Below are 20,711 nucleotides of genomic sequence, written 5' to 3'. Positions count from 1 at the left end.
GCCTAAGGTCACATGTCTAATAAGTGGCAGAAACAGAATTCAAACTCAGGTCTCTGGACTCTAAATGTGTTGCCCTTTCTGTTTCTGCACTGCTTTCCATAAATCGTAGTAAATCCAACTTTCCCTATATTTAGCCTCAGGTAAAAAAAATTAATAGATTAATTTTCTTAATGCTATTTATTTAAGCCAAAATTAAAATAAGCTTGCATTCCCTAAGTGCACCCACTGAAAGTGGGCAGACCAACCAAAATAGCTGTAGCAGACAGATGCCAACCTAAAGTTAACACTTTTCCCTCCTATAAATCCACACACAGAGAAACATGTTTGGCTGAGTATAATTCAATTTGTAAATTTTCCAAAGCAAACAAACATTACCATTATCAGAATTGTTTTCCCTTGAAATAGACCTCCTGTGGAGATAACAACCGAGAAAAACAAAAAACATCTTTAAAACAAACTCTATTCTGTCCTTTGAGAAAAACATACACATATATACTCCCAAATAAACATTTCTTTACATTTCTCCCTCCTATTCACTAACCGCTCAACTGCCTCTGACAACAAAAGAATAAAAAATTAACACTAGATGGTTTTTGAAGCTGGTAATGTAGAACTGTTACAAAGCTATCAGCTGTCATTAATTTAGCAATATCTTCGATGTACTTATTACAGTTTGTGATTTAACTTAGTTGCCTTAGCAAAAATAATTTTATTTTAGCAACGTCTGCACACATCTGTCTTCCTCTGTAGTTCCTTAAGAACAAGGGACCATATCTTATTCATTATTCTATTAACCACTGGACTTATATGGTAGTCATTGAATAAACATTTGTTGCCCTTCAATCAATTAATGTAGTAGAAATACATAAAACAAAATACATTTAAGTCTAACAGTTAACATTCACAAATGTACTACATACATTTTACATCTCTGGTATCAAAATTCACCTTTAAATTATATTTGGCAACATGTTTTCTTTCATTGTGGTACATAAAGTAAAGCTGTGCCTTACAATCTTTGGCATCTTAGGTTCAATGAATAAAGTCTTTAGAAAACTATACATTAAGAATACTTTTCTCATGCTATTAAATAAGTAAGTGCAAAGTGCTGATCACGGATCTCTAAAATTACTTAAAGATGTGAGGGGGTATCCCTTACAGATGGCTCCCCTGCTCTATCAAATCAGAGTGCTTGGTCTTCAAAAGCCAGAACTTTATTTTATTTATCTTTATATTTCTAGTATGTGCTCAATTAAGTGAGCTAAATGACTAAAAACATTTGGTCTGGGGAAGAGAATGATTGGGGTAGAGGGGATGACCTGTGCTGTAAAGGAAAAAAAAACAAATGATAAAGATAACTTGACTTAAAGAAAAATAAATATACTTATTCTAATATTTAAAGATTATAGATCTACCACTCACTAAAGATTCATACTATTATACAGTATTTACCAAAATACTAGTTTCAAAAGATATTCATTGAGGTTACTCCTTAAATTAAACAGATTTCCAGACAAATAAATCTGGGCAAATGGGTAAAACAAAATTAGCCAACTTCTTAACCTGCAAGTTTTGTCAGTATATTTAATATTCTACTATCACTGTGAATTTCCAAACCAGCAATAAACCATGCACTTCCCAAACTTGTTTGCAACAGAAACCTTTTTGGGAGATCTCCTGGAGAAATTAGCATTTCATAGAACAGATTTCAGGCAATATCTATTTACAGAATCTTCAAAGCAGTTCTACAGAGGAGGCAACTATCAAAATATTACAAGGTATGTAATCAATAATATGAAATAACAAGTGACAATAGAAAAAGAGAAAATTGTCTGAAACATCCTGTTACAAACAGAAATTCATATTCCCAGTGTAGGAGGGTAAAGGAAGAAAAAGAAAGAGACTTCTTTTATGGGGTGCCTGGGTGGCTCAGTCGATTAAGTGCCCAACTCTTGATATAGGCTTAGGTCATGATCTCACAGTTCGTGAACTTAAATATATGAACACTACAATCTTTAACTTTTTAAAAAAGGAAGTCTCCTTTTTAAAAAAATGTTTTTAATGTTTATTTATTTTGAGAGAGAGCGAGCGAGCAAGAGGATGAGGGGCAGAGAGAGAAGAAAAGAGAAAATCCCAAGCAGGCTCCACGCTATCATTACAGGGCCAGACATGGGGATTGAACTCACTTAGTGAAAGCCTTCCTTTACTTATTATCTAAAGATTCATAATGAATATATTTCTTTTTCAATTATAAAATTTCTAGAAAAGAAAAAAAAAGACCTTTCTTTCACTGCTGAGACTCCCCTTCTTCATCACTCTCCCTTTATTTCTCCTTCTTTTTTTGTTCCATGAAATGGGAGCAATTTTGTGATAGAGGACTGTACAACAGCAGTCACAAATTAGTATCTAATTTAATTACCTTTATAGTCTTTTACAAATCTGAGTCAGTAGGAGGTAATAAACAGAAAATTTAAGAAATGTTATTAATCTCCTAGGTAATAGTACACACTTCCCATGAATTCATAATATCATGCTGGGCTTTTGATTAAATATGCAACTCAAGTCACATGGATGATAACACAATGAGAATATGTACTTCTTATATTTGATGTGATCACTGTAAATGTATGTTAAGAAGGTCAAAAATTTTATCATCAATCCCTCATGGCAGGTCTACCTCTAAAATTATAATGTGCAATGCAGTAATCTTACTCTAATACAAAATAGAAAAATTCCATTTTCCTCTGTTACTTAGAAAAAGAAAGAAAAGAAAGACTAAGCATTTGGAGACAAACTTGTTCATGTTACTAAAAAGAATATAATTAGAATAATTTCCTTTACAAACTTAAATTAAGTCAGTCATTATATAAGGAGATATTTAAGGTTCAGATGGCTTCAGTGTTTCATGGTACAGAAAGGGAAACTATTGGGGAGAAATCATTGATGGATTTTTCCAAAACTGTATGACCAGGCAGAAAAATAGCAAAGAAATGGCAATGTGGACAAATAACAGGTATCTCAATATTCCTAACGGTAGGCAGTCTCCCTGACAGTTTACACCTCTAACACTCATACCACTGCTGTTAATAACATATAACAGTAAAGCAGCACTGAAATGGAACCGTTAGTCCCATTTCCTAATATGTTCCTCTCCTTGACCATATTTTTGGGCTGACTTCAAGCCTCTCCCTCTGAAGGAATAGTTTTGAAGGATAACACTTATATGGTTATAAATATTCAGTATACTATTTTTTAAAGTTTTTTACCTCTTAGTATTACTGATCAAAATAATTAATAATTTCAGAGCCAGCAGAAACTTTATTAATGAAAATATCAATAAATCTTGGCACAGACATTATAGCTTTCACAAAAAATTAACTCAAAATGGGTCATAAACCTACATGTGAAACATAAAACTATAAAGCGTCTATTAGATTAACATAGGAGAAAATGTGGGTGACCTTGGTTTTGACAATGACTTCTTATATACAATGCCAAAAAGGACAATCCATGAAAGAAACACTAACAAGTTTGCCTTGTTATTTAAAATTTAAAACTGCTTTGCAAAAGACACTGTCAAGAGAATAAAAAGTTAAGCCACAGACTGGGAAACATCTGCAAAACGCTTATCTGATAAAGAACTTGTGTCTAAAATATACAAGCAACTCTTAAAACTCAATAATAAAAAAAAAAGGAACCACCCAACTTCAAAATGGGAAAAAGATGTGAACAGACACCTCACCAAAAGAACATAAATACAGGTGGAAAATAAGCATATGAATAAATGCTCAATACTATATTAGGCATTTGCAAATTAAAATGAGATACCATCATTTACTAGAATGGCTAAAATACAAAACACTGACAACACCAAAGCTAGTGAGGTTGTGGAGCAACAGGAACTGTAATTCATTGCTGATGGAAATGCACAATGGTATGGTTACTTTGGAAGACACTTAGGAATTTATTACAAAGCTAAACATAAGATTACCATACAATGTGGAGCACCTGGGTGGTTCAATTGGGTTAAGCAATTGACTCTTGATACTGGCTCAGGTCATGATCTCACAGTTCATGGGATTGAGCCCCACATCAGGCTCTGTGCTGACAGCTTGGAGCCTGCTTGGGATTCTCTCTCTCCTTCTCTCTCTCTGACCCCCCCCCCCCCAACTTGCACTTGGGCATGCAGGTGCATGCTCTCTCTCAAAATAAATAAACTTAAAAAAAAAAAAAAGATTACCATACAATGTAGCAATGATGACATTAGTTATTTATTCAAGTAAGTTGAAAACTTATGTCCACAAAAAAACCCGTACAAATAAATCAGGCAGCTTTATCCATAACTGCCAAAAACTAGAAGCCATCAAGATGTCCTTCAAAAGGTGAATAGATAAACTGTGGTATTATTCAGTGATAAAAAGAAATGATCTACCAAGCCATGAAAAGACATGGAGGAAACTTAAAGGCATACCGTGAAGTAAAAGAAGCCAGTACGAAAAGGCTGCATACTGTATAATTCCAACCACGTAACATTCTGGAAAAGGTAAAACTATAGGAGAGTAAATACATCAGTGGTTGCCATGGTTTCAAGGGGAGGGAGGGAGGCATAAATAGATGGAACACAGGAAATTTTGGAGAGTATTAAACTATTCTATATGATCCTGCATGGGTGGGTACATGACATTATGCACTTGTCAAAACCCTTAGAATGTACAACACAAGAGTGAACCTTAATGCAATTATGGGCTTTAGTTAAAAAAAGAAAATCTACTCCAACTGCCCTCATTTCACAGATGAAGACTCTGAGGCCCAGAAAGATCAAAAGACTAGACAAAAGTTACACAGAAAATTAAAAGCCACAGCTGCAATCTGTTATTTTGAATAAACGGCAAAAATAGGGCTGTAATGGATATTGGGAGTTGTTAATACTAACCCTGTTCATACTTGAGTCAGGCTACCTTTAAAAGTTAGACCTTGCGGGTTTCTGACACTGTAAGACATTAAATACAATATGGGTACAAAGAATAAAGAATTCGTGCTGACTCAGAGCCTGGAGCCTGCTTCGGATTCTGTGTCTCTGTCTCTCTCTGCCCCTCCCACCTCCCTCTCTCTCTCTCAAAAATAAACATTAAAAAATTTTTTTAAGTAAAAACAAAATTTAAGAAGTTGGCTTAAGTTTTGATTCTTCCATTTTCAATACAAATATAAAGAAGCTGAGCAACTGCAGCTGATGAGATGGCACAGCAAGAAGGCAGAAAGCCTTTCTTTGGGGAAGGTAGAAAAATGAACATTTGAGCTCTAACTTGGTGTTTAAGCTCTATAGTTGATACACTCCCCACTCCCTAAATTGTCACGAGAAAAGAGTGACTGCACAAAAGTTCTCATTTACTTAATACTTACCCGTTTGGGGGAAGTGATAAAGCACTGTAAAGAAGTTAAGAATATGAGTTTTGTCAGGTATGGTTTCCACTTCTGGCTCTGCCATTTACTTACTACCTTATGTGTTTTGAGGCAAGTTATTTAAACTCTCTGGGCCTCAGCTTCCTTACCTATAAAAATGGGGATAATAAGATCTACTTCATAGAGTTAATGGAAAGAAAATCCATATAAATCAGCTAGCACAATACAGGCACAGAATGAACACATTATGAATATTAACTATTAATAATAGTGGTTATAACTATTAGATTTTACGTACGTGTGTGTGTTAAGCCTATGTCTCAAAAATTTTAGAATTAGATAGGACATAGGAAAACAAATATACAAAATATAGAGAGAAAATGGTGCCAAGCATATATGTGCATTACATACATTATTTTATGGAGTCTTCTTAATAAATCTATGAGGGAGAGTCAGCCAGTGGGTCAAGTATTTGAGGAGCATTTACCATGTGTGAATCACTGTTTGAGGCACTGAGAGTATAGTAGTACACAAGAGTCCTTCATGCAGAAGAATACAAAATAAGCATAAAACAAACATATACAAGTGGATAACTGAATTGATGTGATGAAGATTAAAAAGGGAAACAGGTGGTCTGCTTTAGCTAAAATGGTCAGGTAAAGTCTCTCCGAAGATAGGGCTTTTGAGATGAATCCAAAACAGTGAGGAAGGCAGCCATGTGAAAATATTTGGTAAGGGCACTGTGAGTAGAAAAAAATAAGGATCTTAAATTTGGTATATTCAAAGATCAGAAATGGATAATAATATGCTCTGTATTTTATAGACAAAGAAAATGGGGTTTTAGAAAGGTTAGCAACCTGTATGAGGTAAATGGCAGAAGAATTTGAAGGTATTAATTAACTTCAAAGTCAATGGTCTTGCAGAAATGCTATGCTGCTTCTCCCCAAAGTGAGCAAAACATCTCAATATTTTCTCAGCCATGGAAAAATCCTGCTTCTCAAACAGTCTTCTGAATGTACTTATGAAAATTTACCAACTGGAAGCAGTTCTTCTAAATTCCATAACATCTGTTTATTTGTTGTAGCAAAAGGTAGACATTATGAAACTAAGAACTGTAAATTAAACAGTGTAAAACTATATCCTGTTAAATAAAATTTTATGAGTGGCACTTAGATCTCCCTAAGCTATACATTCTTTATTTTTTTTAATATGAAATTTATTGTCAAATTGGTTTCCATACAAAACCCAGGCTCATCCCAACAGGTGATCTCCTCAATACCCATCACCCACCCTTCTCTCCCTCCCACCCCACATCAACCTTCAGTTTGTTCCCAGTTTTTAAAAGTCTCTTATGTTTTGGCTCCCTCCCTCTCTAACCTTTTTTTTTTTCCTTCCCCTCCCCCATGGTCTTCTGTTAAGTTTCTCAGGATCCACATAAAAGTGAAAACATATGGCATCTGTCTTTCTCTGTATGACTTATTTCACTTAGCATAACACTCTCCAGTTCCATCCACGTTGCTACAAAAGGCCATATTTCATTCTTACTCATTGCCAAGTAGTATTCCATTGTGTATATAAACCACAATTTCTTTATCCATTCATCAGTTGATGGACATTTAGGCTCTTTCCAAAATTTGGCTATTGTTGAAAGTGCTGCTATAAACATTGGGGTACAAGTGCCTCTATGCATCAGCACTCCTGTATCCCTTGGGTAAATTCCTAGCAGTGCTATTGCTGGGTCATAGGGTAGATCTATTTTTAATTTTTTGAGGAAACTCCACACTGTTTTCCAGAGCAGCTGTACCAGTTTGCATTCCCACCAACAGTGCAAGAGGGTTCCCGTTTCTCCACATCCTCGCCAGCATCTAGTCTCCTGATTTGTTCATTTTGGCCACTCTGACTGGCGGGAGGTGATATCTGAGTGTGGTTTTGATTTGTATTTCCCTGATGAGTGACGTTGAGCATCTTTTCATGTGCCTGTTGGCCATCTGGATGTCTTCTTTAGAGAAGTGTCTATTCATGTTTTCTGCCCATTTCTTCACTGGATTATTTGTTTTTCGGGTGTGGAGTTTGGTGAGTTCTTTATAGATTTTGGATACTAGCCCTTTGTCTGATATGTAATTTGCAAATATCTTTTCCCATTCCGTTGGTTGCCTTTTAGTTTTGTTGATTGTTTCCTTTGCAGTGCAGAAGCTTTTTATCTTTATGAGGTCCCAATAGTTCATTTTTGAGGTATACATTCTTTAAATGTTTTATATCATATAGACATGTTATTGATGAAATATGGTGTTTTTAGTAATTTTTATAATAAAGCTGGACATGAATTCCTTGCTCAAAAATGTAATCTATTTATGCTGCTGTTTTATGAGAAAAATAATTGCCATATTTTTACTTATTGTAACTTTTCCCAATTAAGTAGCTTAAAACACAAAATATTATTAAAAATAAATTGCAAATTTGAGAAAAATGAAATTCAAGGATCTCATTCTTACAGAATGTCAGCAATACGATTATACAAAACAGCACCCTTCAGTTCAACTACAAAATACTTTACAAACATTTCATTAATTTCGATCAAACTGAAGGACAAATATAACTTTACATATCGATGACTATTTTAGAAGATATGGTTTGAGTACCAATATATGCCAGATGCTAACCTAAAAGCTTTATATATGTTATCACATTAAATCTGCATAACAGTCATAAGAACACCAAGGCTATCTCATCTCCCACATCCAAAGTTAGGGAGGTTGAAAAAAACTGGCCAAATTCACACTAATAAAAAGCAGACTTGGGGTCCAAAGCCAAGATTCTGAGACTCTGAGGTCCATGCTCTTCTCACTATTTGAACATAGCTACATCTCTCAACAACAGTTAAGGTTTCGTGTAGAAAGGTTGTCCAGAAGCAGTACTAGGTACTGTTCACCTGCATGACTCTTAAGTCCTTCAAACAAGATGATTAACAACATGTCCAAACCTGGACGCAGTATCTTCCCATCCCAAGACTGGAATTCATAGTGTATTCCCTACTCTAAATAATAAAGGAGTTACTCTTCACCATCTGGATAGCAATCAACCCAGGAACTCTGGTACACTTAGCAAGACTGTGTTTCTAAGACCACAAGACTTAGGAGTGATTTTTTTTATAGTAAATTCATCAACGAATTTCATAATAAAGGCCTCTTGGGAGACCAGCCAGTCAGCTTTTTCCTGGACTAAAGCACTATTCATTTAAAGCAACAACTTCTCTACATATACTATACTCTACATATATATACTTTACTATCTTGCAACAACATGAGGTATGCAGGAATATAGTAAAAATGTTAGCAAATTCAATTTCACAAGGGTGAGCACTGTAATTCACTTGCAACAGAAATTCTGCTCTTTTAAGACAAATTTTCAAAAATGTTTTCGTTATGAAGTCACTTCTATCAATTATCTTGTGTTTTTGTAAACAACAGGTAAATATGCAATGCCTTTGAAAATTTTGTGACATTAGTCTTCCATTTATCCATCAAATATGTACTAAGTTCATATTAGATGTCAAGCACTGTACTTGGAGCTGGAGATGATGAGCAAAAATCGGTACAATCACTGCTCTTCTGTGCTTAAACTTTAGAAGCAGACAAACTTTCACACACCATTAGAAAACTGTATTTGTAACTTATTAGCAACTAAAGATATATGGTAAAATAAAAGTTATTTATGATAGGGACAGTCAACAAGATAAGGGAAACTCAGAGAAAAGTGGATTTGACCTAACATCTACAGGAAGAGGAGTCAAAGACAGGCTAAAACAGTCTGGACAAACAAAACAGTACCAGAGGTGCTGTATCCAGACTGTCTCCAGTTCTCCCATTCTCTCTTAAATATGTCCATCTGACTTTTATACTCTTTACTCCATCAAAACTGCTCTCAAGATCTTCAATGACCTCCACATTACTAAATGTAGTGGTCAGTTAATCAATCCTTATCTCATTTGATCCAGGACAGCACTTCACATACTTAGCACTCCCTCCTCCTTAACCACTTTCACTTGGCTTTTAGGACACCACACTCTGTGGGTGTTCCTCTCCGTTCACTGGCTGCTCCTGCACAGTGCCCTTTGCAGATAACTCCAAATCGACCCAAATTCTATGGAGTGCCTCTTTCTGTGACACCAACTATTCTCAGGCTGTAACTGCTGTCAAAACACTACTGTGAAGTCCAGTATTCTATCTACAACCAGATCTTTCCCGTCATCTCAATACTCATTTATATAACTGCCTACTCTGTACTTCAACTTGAATAGCTTAGAGGCATCTCAAACTTTACATGGCCAAACAAAACTCTTGATTTCCACCTCTTTACCTCTGTACACAAATCTGGAGACTTTCTCACAACATTAAATGGCAATTCCTTCCTTTTAGCTGCTCAGCCTAAAAACTCGGGACTCACCTTTGACTCTTATATGCTCACACCTCATGACCAATCAGCAAAACCTGTTGGCTATACTATCATAATAGATCCAGAGTGTGGTCTCTTCCCACTACCTCCACTGTTATCACCCTGGTCCAAGCTACCATTATCCTCTCTCACCTGGATTATTACTTGAGCTTCTTAACTAGTGTCTCTACTTCTAAACTGTTTCCCTGTGGTCTATGCTCAACACAATTTCAAATAAGTAATCATTTAAAAAAGTCAGATCATACAACTCATCTGCTCAAAGCCCTTCAATGGCTTCCTATTTGTTAAAAAGTCAGCAGAGTCCTTTCAATCACCTACATGACTTCCTTCCTCTGTAACATCATGTTATTCTCCCCTGCACTCATTGTGCTCCAGCCTACACTGCTATTTTTTTGCTCCTGCCCATATGCCTTTGCACTGGCTGTTCTCTGCATAGGAATGTTCTTCCTCGAGGTATCTGCACAGCTTATTCCTCCTGCTTCAGATCCCCTCAAATGTCCCCTTCTTGATTAGGTCTTCTCTGACCACCTTATTTAAAATTGAACCTTGCCCCCCACAATCTGGCGCTCCCTAGTCCCTTTCCTGGTTTATTTTCCATTGCATTTGTCTTCATTTGCCACATAGATCACATATTTATTGTTGATTTCCCCTTAACAGAAGGCAAGCTCTAGGAGAATAGGGACTTTTGCACAGCTGTACAGTTGACCCTTGAACAATGTGGGGGTTAGGAGTATCGACCCTCCACCAGGAAGTAAAAAAAATCCCTTAACTTTTAATCTATATAACTTTTGACTCCCCCCAAACTTTACTAAAAGCCTACTGTTAACCAGAAGCCTTACCGATAACATAAACAGTTGAGTCACACATATTTTGTGTATTATACACGGTATTCTTACAATAAAGTAAGCTAGAGAAAAGAAAATGTTATTATGAAACCCATAAGGAAAATAGATTTGCAGTACTGTACTTACCAAAAAAAAAAAAAAAAAAATCCACACATAAGTGGACCTGTGCAGTTCAAACCTGTTGTTCAAGAGTCAGTGTATATTGTGCTCAATGATATATCTTCGTTGTTCCATTGCACACTAGATACTCAACAGATATTTGTTGAGTGTATGAATGGATGAAAGGGAATATGAGAACCAATGACTGAAGATCTGCAGGGCTGATGCAGAGATAGGTGGAGAGTGGCAGGTATACAAAGTGAGGCTGGAGAGGTAGAAAGGGACCAGGTGACATTAGGCTTTACAAAGAAGCTTTGCCTTAAGAATGCTAAGACACCAATGAATGATTTAAGAGAAAATCTGGTCAGATTTGCATTTCAAAAAGATCATTATGGCTCCTGTGTGGAGAACTAATGGATAAAGGTCAGAGTGAATAATCACTATTGCAATGGTCCTGGCAAGAGATTATGGCAGATTGGAAAAGACTGTGCTTCTGTAGATGGTGGGGAAAGGATGGATTTGGAGGGTATTTGGGAAATGAGATTGATAGGATTTGGTAATAATTGGCTATAGAGGTACGAAGGATCAGAAGAAATCAAGAATAAAGTGTAGTTTTCAAATTTTCACAAGTGGATGGTAGGATCCTTAACTGAAATGGGGAACACTGGAAAAGAATCAGGTTCATTAGAGATAACCATGCATTTGGTTTTAGGCATGTTGAGCTCGAGGTGCTTTTGAGAATTCCAAAAAGAAATATAATGGAAATAAATATATGAAAGCTGGAAAGATAAAGTTGGATGGAGCTATACATTTAAAAGTCATAAGTGGTAGTGAAACCATGGGTATGGATGAGATCATATTTAACTACACAGCAAAAAAAAAGGACATAGATTTAAGAATGACCCTACTCTTTGCGGGCTGGACAAAGGAGGATGAGGTCAAAAAAAGGACAAAAAAGGAATGTCTTTTTTATTTTTTAAATCGTACTCATAAGTTCACGTTTAAAAATAAAATCTGATTTAAACCAGTAGCATTGAATGTAGCAAGGCTACATTAGACTAATTCATCAAAACTATAAATCTGTTGAAGGACAGGTCATTTTCAGAAACTATCTGGTAAATTCACAGTACTTGTCTCTTTGCAACTTCAAAATACATCAATACACAAATATTATCCTTCCCAAAATGTATACGATTTGGCTTACTGCAATTTTCCTGAAAATATCTCATCTTTCTCACTTCTGGGACTCACCACATGCTATTCTTTTGGCCCTCTTTCCCTGGTATAAAGATTTTCCTGACTTTCCAAGATCAAGCTAAGTTATCTTCTTTCTAGCCATCCTAGATAGCCAGATATGACATCATACTATAATTGTGTGTTTAGCCATTAGATTCTGTAACTAGGTAGAGGCTGTGTCTTTTTCACTGTTGTATACTCAGAACCTAACAAGGCTATATTTTTAGAAACACATCTATTCTGCAACGTTTAGAATTAAAATGTAATTTGGTTCTCAGCCCATTAACTGCCTTTCACATCTTGACTTTTCTCATAAGGAATGACTTTTTAAAAACGGTAACTTAGGGGCGCCTGGGTGGCGCAGTCGGTTAAGCGTCCGACTTCAGCCAGGTCACGATCTCGCGGTCCGTGAGTTCGAGCCCCGCGTCAGGCTCTGGGCCAATGGCTCGGAGCCTGGAGCCTGTTTCCGATTCTGTGTCTCCCTCTCTCTCTGCCCCTCCCCCGTTCAGGCTCTGTCTCTCTCTGTCCCAAAAATAAATAAAAAACATTGAAAAAAAAAATTAAAAAAAAAAAAAAATAAAAAAATAAAAACGGTAACTTAAAAACAAATGACTGAATCCTTTAAATATACTAAATTTTGGATATTTTTATAGGTCTTCTTTCATAGAGTATCCTTAAACCCTGCAAACGTTTATTTCTAGGAGTATTGGGGATTCTTTTCCCCTTAGTCTCACACAAAATGGATTTGAAAACTCGCTTTCAAAGCCCTGCCTGGGATTTCATTCGGGCGCATAAAGCACCGAACTCGCCTACACGATGGCAAACAAAAGTGCAACTGCACAGGGATACCTAATCCCTCGGCGCGAGTCCGCAGCAAGGTGCACTTGTTTTCACAGCATCTCTGTTGCCCGGCCTTCTGCCGCTCCCTCCGACCCTCGGGACTGCGACCATTTCCCGCGCCAAACGCGCCCTCGGCCTTGGGAACCTGGACTACTCCTTTCCACGCAGATTATTGGACAAAGTCCCTTGGCTACGAGGATAGCCCTAGATGGCGTCGTCTCCAAAATCCCTGAGGAAATGAAGGAAGGAAAAATCCTGTCCAAGGAAAAGTGGCAGGCAACTCTACAGTGCTCACCCAGTCGACGCTCTCAACCTCCGTTCGCGCAAACCGTTGGCTTGAAGGCCGCTACGGACAACGTCGCAGTGGCTCCTGGGGACTGTAGTTTCTATCGCCAACAGAATGCGTCGGCCGCATCAAAACTACATTCCCCAGAAGTCAATGCGAGGAAGCCCTGTCTCCTCAAACCGCGGGTTTGGCGTAATAGACCGTCGCTATTTTCAGGCTAATCTTAAATTTGGATTCAATTTCTTCCAAGTGTGTGTCTACGCCCTCTTTCTTTTCCGTGCTTGCCTTGTCTGTAATTGTTTCAGTGTACTTCAACGCCTCCTTACTTTTCTTTCCCCTACTCCAGTCCAGAGAATCCAAACGTCAGGGCACGGAAAACGCCCCCGACGCAAAATGCCCCTTAAGCGCCTGCGCCCTGCTCGCCATCACGCATGCGTAGCAGCCGGCAGCGGTGGGAGGCCGCGCGCGGACTTAGGGTCTGGAGGTAGCCAGCGGGAGGGCGGGGCTTTTTCCAATGGCTTTGCCTCTGCGGGTCGCGTCTGCTTGGGCGGGGAAGAGGGCGCTGGGGCAGGGGCGGCTCCTGGTTTATGTCGGGCGGAGAAAGGGGAGGGGCTGGTGGGGTGAGGACCCCATCTCCCCTCCCTGCTCCCGCCCTCTGGGCCGAGCCCCACCGATGGGGCTGGGCGAAGGGGCGGGCTCTGCGCCTCAGGCCTCGCTGCTCCGCCAGCTTCGCGGCGCAGCCCGGCATTTAGAGATTGCGGGCCAGCCCTTTGCCTTGCAGGCTTAGTGGGAGGTGGGCGAGGACGCAGGAATAGGAAAAGAAGTGGCGTCCGCCTGGGGGTCCAGAATCGTCGCGGCCGGAGACGCTTTCCTCCAACGCTGTAGGCGAGACAGCGGCTGCCGGAGGCTGCCGTCCCCAAGGAACGCCTGGGTCTCCAGTCGCGGCGGCCAGTGAGCAAGGGTTTGGCGAGATTTCCCCACTAGCTCTTGGCCGGCCGCTGAGGCGAAGGGAGGAGCTGCGGAGGGCGGGGATTGAGGAGGGGCGGGGTGGGAATGCTCTTGAGAACCCGGTGGCCGCCCAGACCAAAAAAACCCGAATGGCTGGAGCGCGTTCAACTGTTACCAGCCTTTTTGGGCAGAGCACGGATTTGACAGCTCCACAACGTGAGGATATCCGCTGACCCCGCGAGACAGAGGAGAGCACTTCCCTGAGACTGCCTGTCCAGCAAAGCCAGCGCTGTAGGGTTTCAACTTTCGAACTTTTTTCAGTCTCTGACAAGGTTTGCCCCTTCATGTAGGAAGAGGGTAAGTTCTGTCTTGTAGATCGCTTGAAAGCCATCAATATAAAAGACACTTCTTGTTCCAAATGTCAGCCAGACATCTGTGTTTTCATGACGATTCGGTTTCTCTGATTTTACTCTTACATTCCTCGTTTTAAAAATACGAAGTGCTTTTGGGGACATGCTGAAGGGTAACTGAAGACTGCAAAGAAAAATCTCCAGTTGTCATGGCTGAAGGAGAGAATGAAGTAAGGTGGGATGGACTGTGCAGTAGAGATTCAACTACTAGAGAGACAGCACTGGAAAACATTAGGCAAACCATTTTAAGAAGAACCGAGTATCTTCGTTCGGTGAAAGAGACACCTTTTCGTCCATCAGACGGGCTTTCAAATGCTGTTTCTTTGGATGGGTTGAATAAGCTTCTTGCTCATCTGCTTATGCTTTCTAAGAGATGTCCCTTTAAAGATGTAAGAGAGAAAAGTGAGTTTATTTTGAAGAGCGTCCAGGTAAGAAAACATTGTAATTACAACTGTCCATCTAGTAAAGCGCAGTTTTGCTTGCAGTTGTATTTGCTTCTAAGAGGTGGTTAAGTGAACTCATTACGAATTCATTCTACATCTTATTGAGTGGCTTGTAAAACATTGAATTTGGGACCAAAATTGAATAAGGTGAATTAAAGTGAAAGCAATTTTCAAATATAAGTAAATAAGCATTGTCTTTCTAGAGAGTTTTGGAAGCTGCATTCCTCCTGGAAAAATAAGAGAGAGTTACAGTTAATGGCAAGTAAAGACTTGCTTTTTCATTTTTACATGTTGTTAGGAAGTATAGCCAGTGTACTTTTCACATCAGTACAAACAATATTGTGTGGAAAGTTTCTCGTTTAAAAGCCTCTAAAATGATAAATGTTTCTTGTTCAAGATAAATGGTGAAACAATTTTTCTCTTGTTCTTAAAAGCAAAACAAAAAAATCAGGGTCTGTTCTCTAAAGGCAACCTTTCTTTTAAAAAAAATGAATTATATAAAATAATAAGTCTATATTATAAAGAACTTTATAGTTGAAAGTTGAACCCAGGTTAAGTGAATGATAGAAACACTCCTGTGGTAAATTACTTAGTTTTCTCTGTGTTTGCCTCAATTGTTTTCTTCACATATATACCTACTTAAGTTTTGAGTGCAACCAATGAAGAATGTTAATTTTCCTCCTCTTCTATACATAGTCAAACTCTCCTGTTTTATTGGAAGATTTATTAGGAAGGGTTTGATTTGGTTTGAGAAAGGTTTTTATATACTAAGAATGGTCAGTGACACTATGTCTAAGTTACTGAATCGAAGTCATTTATGAGGAGTTCTTAATTTACTTGGGTATATATGTCAGCTAAGATTAATAGTTTTTCTATTTTGGTTAGTTTGAAGCAATAGAAAAATAATCATGTCCATAAAATGAAGACTCTGTTTAAAATCTTGGGATATTTCTTCTCACAAACAGTTTGGGAACAATCATTACAATTCATTTATCCAGAGTTATCAGAGAGGAATTAATTTTCTAGATTCCTGATGTTTACCCTTTTAAGCATCCAAAGTTATTTCTCTATTTCTTAGACTGTAGCATCTACAGCAATCATTTTTCATAATAGAGTCATCATTATGCACATCAAGTACTGTTGTGTAGGTGAGGGTAGAGTATATAGGACTATATGATCCACGTTTTTTGTTTTTTTTGTTTTTTGTTTTTTTGTTTTTATTTGGGACAGAGAGAGACAGAGCATGAACAGGGGAGGGGCAGAGAGAGAGGGAGACACAGAATCGGAAACAGGCTCCAGGCTCCGAGCCATCAGCCCAGAGCCTGACGCGGGGCTCGAACTCACGGACCGCGAGATCGTGACCTGGCTGAAGTCGGACGCTTAACCGACTGCGCCACCCAGGCGCCCCTGATCCACGTTTTTTGAATTTTTGTGTTCAATTTTAATAGTTTTTCTGTTCCCTCCCTTACTATCAGTACACTTTGTTCTCTTCCTGAATTTTTAATTTTGCTGCTTATTTATATCCAAATGGGAAACCAGATAACCAATTTGGTTAAGAATTATATTAAAAACAAAAGTAATTAAGCTCTGGGGAGTGCAGTGTCAAAGGACTGTGGTATATTGGTAAGTAAATGGGTACTGGAGCCAGACCTGAGCTCAAATTCTCCTCCTTATTAATGTACTGCATAACCTTGGACAAGTTAAGTTACTTGATCTCTCTTAGCTTGGATTTCCAACATCTATAAAATGGGAATAATAACATAGAGCTGTTGTGAGAATAAATGAGATGTAAAGTGCCCCAGTACATAATGGATGCTCCTCTCCTTTATCGTAAGTGAAAGACACGGACTACATGATACATATTTCAAGATTCATTCCTCCTGCAAAAAGATTCAAGAATCGCCTCCACAGTGAAGGTTTTCCATAAGTTTATACTTTTAATCTCTGCATCTACTGCACTTAATTCCTGCTACTATTATAACAGGTACTTTACTTATATTGTGCTATAATCACATGTTTATGTGACTGTCTCCTCGGAGGGCTGTAAGTTCTCAAGAGTATTGACTGGGACCTGGAAGCTACTAAATAAATATCCAGTGTCTGAACAAATTTATATTTGGCTTCTTTTTATTTTTTATCAGCCTGAATAAAGTCACCAGATTAGGGAGTTTCCATCCCCACATCCTTAATTCATGCCTTCATTCAGCGATTGTTTATTGAATCCATGGTGAATACCATTCTAAGAACTAAGAACCAGTGGTAAACAACTTTGACATTCTACTGGAGAGAGACCATAAACAATAAACAAATAATATAATTTTAGATAGTAAGGGAAGACTTCCCTGAAGAGATGACATTTAAGCAGAGATTTGGTGAATGAATAAATATAATCCAGGCAAAAATGAAATTTGTGAGGGGGACATTCCACACATAGGGAACAGTTGTGTGAAGACCTCATGGCAAGAGAGAGCAGATGAGGTCTAGGACCGGAAAGTAATACAATGTGATTGGAGCATATGTTTGAAGGGAGAGTGAAAGCTTAAGCACATCCTCTGTAGTCAGACCTAGCTCTAATACTTTATTAGCTCTACAATGTTGAATACATTTCTCCTTGATTCAGTTTCTGCTCACAATGAGAATAAAATGAAATAATGGTTGCAAGACATAGCACAGTGCCTGGCACATAAGACATGCTCAGCAATATTAGGAATTCTTACTGTTCTTAAGCAGGAGTTGGATAACAGGATCTTGAAGGCCAAGTTAAGAGTTGTGGACTTGGGGTGCCTGGGTGGCTCAGTCGGTTGAGCGTCCGACTTCAGGTCACGATCTTGTGGTCCATGAGTTCGAGCCCCGCGTCAGGCTCTGGGCTGATGGCCCAGAGCCTGGAGACTGCTTCCGATTCTGTGTCTCCCTCTCTCTCTGCCCCTCCCCCATTCATGCTCTGTCTCTCTCTGTCTCAAAAATAAATAAATGTTAAAAAAAAAAATTAAAAAAAAAAAGAGTTGTGGACTTTATCCTAGGAACAATGGGAAGCCACTGAGGAGTTTTGAGCAAGACTGTGACATGATCCACGGTGTATTAGGATTACTTTGGAAGCAATGCGGAGAATGAATTTCAGGGGTAAAGAGTGGATATGCAGCATCAGGAGATAATTCCACCAGTCCAAAGCAAAATTATGGTTGGATTAGGGTGTAGTGGGAAAAGTGGGAAACAGTGAATGGGCTTGGGAGATAGCTAAGAGTTAGAAACAGGAGATAGTATTGAATTGGATACAGGAGATGAAGAAAATAACAAAATAAAGGATGCTCTCAAGTTTCTGGCTTGAACTACTTGATTACTAGTTCAGTCATTTCCTGAGACAGAAGAGTGGTAAAGGGTCAGTTTAGGAGGAGCCGTGAGTTTTGTTTTAGACATGTTGAGATTAAGTTACCTGTGATGCACCTGATTAGAAATAGCTCCCGAAGGGATTTCTGCCCCTGCTACTACCATTGTAGTTCTGCTATTGTTATCCGTCACTTCTCCAGACTTAACCCATCCTCCACCTTTATATCCATGCTCCACATAACTGCAGAGTCATTTATCTAAAATGAAATCTGATCATGTTACTCTCCTGTCTAAAATCCTTGAGGATAGAATTTAAACTGCTTGAGAATGTCACATAATGTCCAGCATCATCTGGCTTCCACATACTGCTCCAGCCTCACATGAGAAACCAGATAATTAAATGTGGTACTCCATAATGCTTTCTGTTATTCATTGGTAGATCAGCAAAAGCTGAACTGAATTTGCAATCCCTACAGCTGTTCTGCTCTTGATTGTTTTAGGTCAGCTCAGAGGACTGTAATCAGGAGCAAAGTTGGTGGGGCAGGGATAAGATGGATCAACTCAAAATGGCTAAACCTGTATATATAAAAAAAAAATGGCACATTGGGAAAGAGCATTTTCTGTATTCCTGTTCTCAGTTTATTGATTTCACAACAACATACATAAATCCATTGAACACATTTTTGAGAACTGTTCTGTGCCAGGCACTGTTCTTCAGACTGGAAGATCAGTAAGATTTGTTCCCTGCTTTGGAGGAAGGTCTTCTAATAGGCCTTATTTATGCTGGGTTTGTTGTTGTTTTTAACCCCATAATATCTTTTCGATATTCTTGATTCTCTGAACAAAGGAACAGAAGTGTTAACACTGGCCTGATACACTATTATAGTCCACTGGTGAACTGTAGTTTTAGGGTGCAGGTAATTAAAGGAGGAATGTGAGTGTGTAAATATTCATCAAAAGATTATGAAGAGTGTTCAAAATAGTCAAGTACTTTTCTAAGAATGGTCATTTGATCATTTTCATTTCTGTACTGTGAAAAAGGGAATCTGTTAAGTTTTTTTTAATGAGATTGCCAGCAATTAACACTGTCTGAAAATAATTTGGCTTTAGAAAATTTAGACCAAGTAACAAAGTATGTTTGTTAAGTGGGGTGGAGGAGGCTTTCCTTTAGTGAAGTGATTGTTACCCCCGCCCCGGGGGGAATGAAACTTTAGCTGTTGGGCATGATGCATATTTCAATTGTTAAAGCTGCAGTTGGAGTATCCATTTGATACCAGTTTGGGTAATATATAGTTTGTAGGTTTAACAATAAGAGATTTATTATTTAGTATAATAAATCTTGAGGTTGGGCAATTTCAAGCTTCATGGATTGATTGATTAGCTCAACTATATTCGTTTTTGCCTTCTTTCTGCTCTCCTTTCCTCAGCAAGTACTGTCTCTGCTCATGGTTGCAAGTTGCCTTATTCCAAGCACCATGTGTAGTCATGACTCTGTGTAGCTGAGAAGAGTTTCTTCACATGTGTTTATCAGGGAAGAAAAGCTTTTCTCAGCCTCCAGCAGACTTCCTGTCCATTTTTATTGACTAGGGTTGGGTCACATGCCCTTTTCTAAGCCAGTCATTGGCAAGGAAATTGGGCATTTCTGGTTTTGATTTGAACTAATCTGCATTCAGCCATTAAGAGCCAGGAGAGCCCCATCACTTGAACAAAAAAATTTCTGTTGGTGAGGAAGAATGGGGATAAGAAGGCAGTTAAGTTTAGTCAAAGGCTATAAAAGTTGAGCTTATATCTAACTAGATAAAATATTGCTTTGGTCTATTATAATTTAGATCCTATTAGGTTGAAACATAATTTATAATGATGCTATAAAATATACCAGATTAGGAGCATTCTAGAAGCAGATTTGGCCTTTTGAACTGATTGTTTTGATTTCTTTTTTACTGCTATGCCTAGTCAAAACCAAAAGTTTAAGGTGGTGCATTTCAAACAATTCACTGCTACTCTTAGCCACAGCAAATACGAGTCTTCTTTCAGTATTTGCACTAAACTTCTCTCTTCCATATCCACTATTTTCTGGCCTTATTTTATTGATACACTGAGAACTCAGTCCCTTTCCTTAGGAAAGCCTCCTGCCTTTTCTATTCAGTGTTTCCTCTCATTCCTACCTTTGACCACTTTCTTTAGTAGCTTTTGAACTCAGAGGAGAATGCTATTTACCCTCGGGTTGTCCGTGTTTCTTTGGATAGAGAATGTGAAGAAATTGAAAGCAACTATTAACTTTTTTTTCCTAAATGGTTTGAAGACAAAGTAAGAGCTTATCTTACCCCCCCCACCCCCTTCCCCAACACTGGCTTACAGGATGAATCATATCTGTACTATCTGTCCTCAGTGTCCTCTTTGTAATATATAAATACATCCTGTCCTCTTC

At 38.4% G+C, this 20,711-nt stretch overlaps 2 protein-coding genes across 4 annotated transcripts in view; one reads left to right on the top strand and one right to left on the bottom strand.

Annotated features, from left to right (window-relative positions):
* The window catches only part of CEP57L1 (centrosomal protein 57 like 1), a 73,388-nt gene extending 59,884 nt beyond the window's left edge, over positions 1-13,504 (bottom strand). The window contains exon 1 of one of the 3 annotated variants that reach the window (XM_058734911.1): positions 13,485-13,504. The gene's annotated coding sequence lies outside the window, so the exon portion shown is untranslated. Of the gene's footprint in view, positions 1-13,167; positions 13,259-13,484 lie in introns of those variants that run through there. The other 2 variants (XM_058734910.1, XM_058734912.1) reach the window with 2 other exon arrangements.
* A 733-nt stretch (positions 13,505-14,237) lies between these two features.
* Positions 14,238-20,711, top strand: part of SESN1 (sestrin 1) — a 118,432-nt gene continuing 111,958 nt past the window's right edge. The window contains exon 1 of the mRNA XM_058734906.1: positions 14,238-14,944. Coding sequence (XP_058590889.1) covers positions 14,666-14,944 — 279 coding nt within the window. The 5' untranslated portion in view covers positions 14,238-14,665. The remainder of the gene's footprint in view (positions 14,945-20,711) is intronic.

This window comes from Neofelis nebulosa, chromosome 6, assembly GCF_028018385.1.
Source record: "Neofelis nebulosa isolate mNeoNeb1 chromosome 6, mNeoNeb1.pri, whole genome shotgun sequence".
In the NCBI taxonomy this organism is placed as follows: Eukaryota; Metazoa; Chordata; class Mammalia; order Carnivora; family Felidae; genus Neofelis; species Neofelis nebulosa.
This window is presented reverse-complemented; position numbering and strand designations above follow the sequence as displayed.